The sequence below is a fragment of the Pteropus vampyrus genome, unplaced genomic scaffold, assembly GCF_000151845.1.
Source record: "Pteropus vampyrus isolate Shadow unplaced genomic scaffold, Pvam_2.0 Scaffold245, whole genome shotgun sequence".
Lineage (NCBI taxonomy): Eukaryota > Metazoa > Chordata > Mammalia > Chiroptera > Pteropodidae > Pteropus > Pteropus vampyrus.
The window spans coordinates 1,140,068-1,143,306 of record NW_011889026.1 but is presented as its reverse complement, the minus strand read 5'-3'; the positions used below and the strand labels follow the sequence as shown (position 1 = coordinate 1,143,306).

General features: G+C 42.9%; 1 protein-coding gene across 2 annotated transcripts in view; it reads right to left on the bottom strand.

Annotated features, from left to right (window-relative positions):
• The window catches only part of CFAP161 (cilia and flagella associated protein 161), a 10,531-nt gene extending 8,418 nt beyond the window's left edge, over positions 1 to 2,113 (bottom strand). For both annotated transcript variants that reach the window (XM_023520066.1, XM_011374399.2), the window contains exons 1-3: positions 2,028 to 2,113; positions 1,270 to 1,502; positions 206 to 290 (exon numbers count right to left, since the gene is read on the bottom strand). In XM_023520066.1, coding sequence (XP_023375834.1) covers positions 206 to 290; positions 1,270 to 1,502; positions 2,028 to 2,111 — 402 coding nt within the window. In that variant the 5' untranslated portion in view covers positions 2,112 to 2,113. The remainder of the gene's footprint in view (positions 1 to 205; positions 291 to 1,269; positions 1,503 to 2,027) is intronic.
• Positions 2,114 to 3,239: the final 1,126 nt, after the last annotated feature.

Below are 3,239 nucleotides of genomic sequence, written 5' to 3'. Positions count from 1 at the left end.
TTTTTTTTTTTTTTTTTTTAATTTGCAAGGTTAGAAAAAAAAGAATTGGCCTAAAATTGCTTGTGTAAAGCTGCAGTCTGGACTCATAATTATCAGAGATGGAGCGTGTGCCTGCAGAGTCCTCTGTGCACTTCGGTAGGTGGCCATCAGCCTACATGGAAACAAAATGACAGGTCCCAAATAGACACGCAACATGAGCACTCACCATGGTGTCTTCAAATCCCCCCGTTATCCCGAGGCGAAAGTTCTGCCCGTATCTAAGGACTTGACCGACGGCCTCGCTGTCCGCACTGTCCGTGGAGAACAAGAACAGTGGGGATTCTCTGAGTTCGGATCATTCTACAGCTCTGTTTCTCTGTGTGTACAGCTCTAATTTTCTTGATCGTGAATGTTTATGCACCATACCTGAATTATATCCCTACACAAAAGGTCTTTTCTTTTGGCCTTCAAATCCAGCCAGCTGCCTACCCCTGCCTCCCACAAGTGTGTCCCCACTGTCAGCCCAGAGTGGCGGAGCACGGCACGCTGCCCGAACCAAGAAGCTGGGTCAGGCGCAGGGCCGCCTTTAGTAGGGGCCAAGCTAACACACCGTAGACGCTTAACACAGTCTGCCCTCGTGGCCCTCCAGCAAGCACAAGCTGTCTGCATGTGAACTGTCTGTATTCAAGGGTCTAAACTGAAGACCTGGAGGGCTGGCTATGTTTCCTCTGTAATATAAACATAGCTGTCACAATTTAGTAACAAAGTAAAAACAATATTTTTAATTGTGATTATGGATCTAAGAATCTAAATGCCCATTTTCAACATCTCCTGAAGTACATTTATAGTGGACAATGAATTTTAAAACACCAAATCCCCATGTGATGTCACCTTGCATTAAACTACACATTTCTAGAATAAAAATAACATAGCAACATTAAAAACAACAGAAGCAGTCGTATGAGCTCCAGGCATTCTGAAATGTTATTAGAGAAACCCACTATGCTTCCAGACAAATATATGAATGATTAAGTCCCTGGATCCAGTGCCTTTGAATTAAGCATATTGAATTGAACACAAATTACCTATTATCCTGATGTTTAAGGTAAAGGGATTATGAAGGTCCCTTGAAAATAACTCTCGAGATGAAAAAGCAAAGATGAGAGCCATGGAGAATGTCGATGGAGCCTCTGCCTCTGGTCAGCCCTGCTCCAATCCTGGGCATCCTTAAGCTCCAAGTGAGAACAGACTTTTATGGTGAAAATGAGCTGACAATTAAATTGTCTTTACCTTAAAATGGTAAACGTGTTTCTGCCAACAGGGATCTTGGTTGGCGCTGCACTCAGGCCACAGGGCACCTCGAATTTGTCACTCAGATGGGCTCTAATCTCATGTGGAGTCAAACACAGGCTCAAGTCCCCACGGAGAAACAGATCAGCTTCTACCTCAGGATGGTCCAGATTCACAAGTATCACTTTGTCGCCATTGTGAACGTATCCGTCTTCAGTGATGGAAAGCTGCATCTACAGTTTAAACAGGGGTTTCCTAATAAACTGTGCAACCCCAAACACCAGTGCCCAGGCCACTGCAGACAGACCTTCTCTCCTACTGGGGCCCATCTCAATAAGGGGTTCACTGGGATCCCCTAAAACCCAAATCGCTTTTTTCCTGCGACCAACCCACTCCTAATGTGCTGAATCAAAGACTCCAATAATCCCAAATGAAGTAAAATGAAACTGATGAAAAATCTCCTGGGTTAAGTTCATTATTAATTTATTCTACATCCATTGAAAATCTGAGCACCAATTAAGGGGTGCTTTTCTGCATTAATCTACTCATTTCTTAATTTGGAAAATGCAGGTAAACATGTCACAAACTTCTCTTGTGTCTGAAACCTTAGGGAATTTTTAACATTGTGGTTTTCAGATCTAAAGAGAAAAACTGGTATTTTCCAACGCTGAACTCATTTATGGAATTTTCACTTGCTTAACATAAACTCACACTTAATTTGATAAAATTTTGAAAATGCTGTTTGAATTTAAAATTACCGGTCTCAAAAGACACTCTTTTAGTCTTCTGTTTCTCTGTATGAGAAGCTGTCCCTTATCTCTCTTCTCTAAGAAGTCTTTCATGAGCTCCTGGTGAAAGAGAAAATGATATATACAATGGAATATTACTCGGCCATAAGAAGAGATGAAATACTGCCATTTGCAACAACATAATGGACCTCGAGATAATCATGCTAAGTGAAATAAGCCAGACAGAAAAAGTTGAAAATCACATGATATCACTTATGTGTGGGATATAAACCTAAAAGCAACAAACGAACAGGAGAGACTCATGGACATGGACAGTGGACTAGTGGTTACCAGAGGGTAGTGGGGAGAGGGAAGTAGATGGGGTAAATGGGGTCAAATATGTGGTGACAGAAAGAAATCTAACTATGGGAGATGAACACACAATGTAAATATATATGTGCCTTACTGTTAAAATGTACAGCTGAAACGTACAGGTTTTGTTAACCAATGTCACCATAAAAAAAAATTTAATTAAATTTATTAAGAAAAAACAAAGAAAGAGAAAATTTATTAAGAAAAAAGCCAAAAGGCCAACAGCAGCCCTGACTAATACAGATACTAGCAGTTTTTAGGTCAGAAGCATGTCAAGTTGAAAAAGCAAAATGTGAGAACTGAATAAAAATGTGAGCATCCTGAGGACAGCAGAAAATTTCTTACCATTACTTTAGCATTTTTCTTTCATTGCAGAAAACGAGAAAGGCGAAAAAAGGGAACATCACTTACAATTACTTCAGCCGGTGTCGATCATGATTGACACTGAAAGCTCACCCACCAAGTCCCCCCACCAGGGCCTTGTCAAAACCACGGAAGGAGAACTCAAGGCAGCGAATGGAAGGTCAGTAACGGAGAAACCATGGGACACGCAGGGGGGCGTGCGTGACAGGGTGGGACATGAGGGGGGTTAAGTATTTCTATTTAGAACCCGCCTGCCCACCCTCCTCAGCCAGACACAGCCTCTGCAGCTGTTTAAATCTCCGTCAAACAGAGGAACTCGGTGGAGCCCTGGATTAAGGGGGAGGCATAGGCAGGGGGCTTTTGAGAGCCAAGGGACCCACTTTGGGAGGCCAAGGAACCCGAGGAAAGGGTAGAAGGGCACAGGCCTGAGTTCGCTGGACCGCAGGTAGATTGCCCAGCGGTCAGAGAAGAGGGAGATTGTAGGAGTACTTGGTGAGTGCTGGGGAG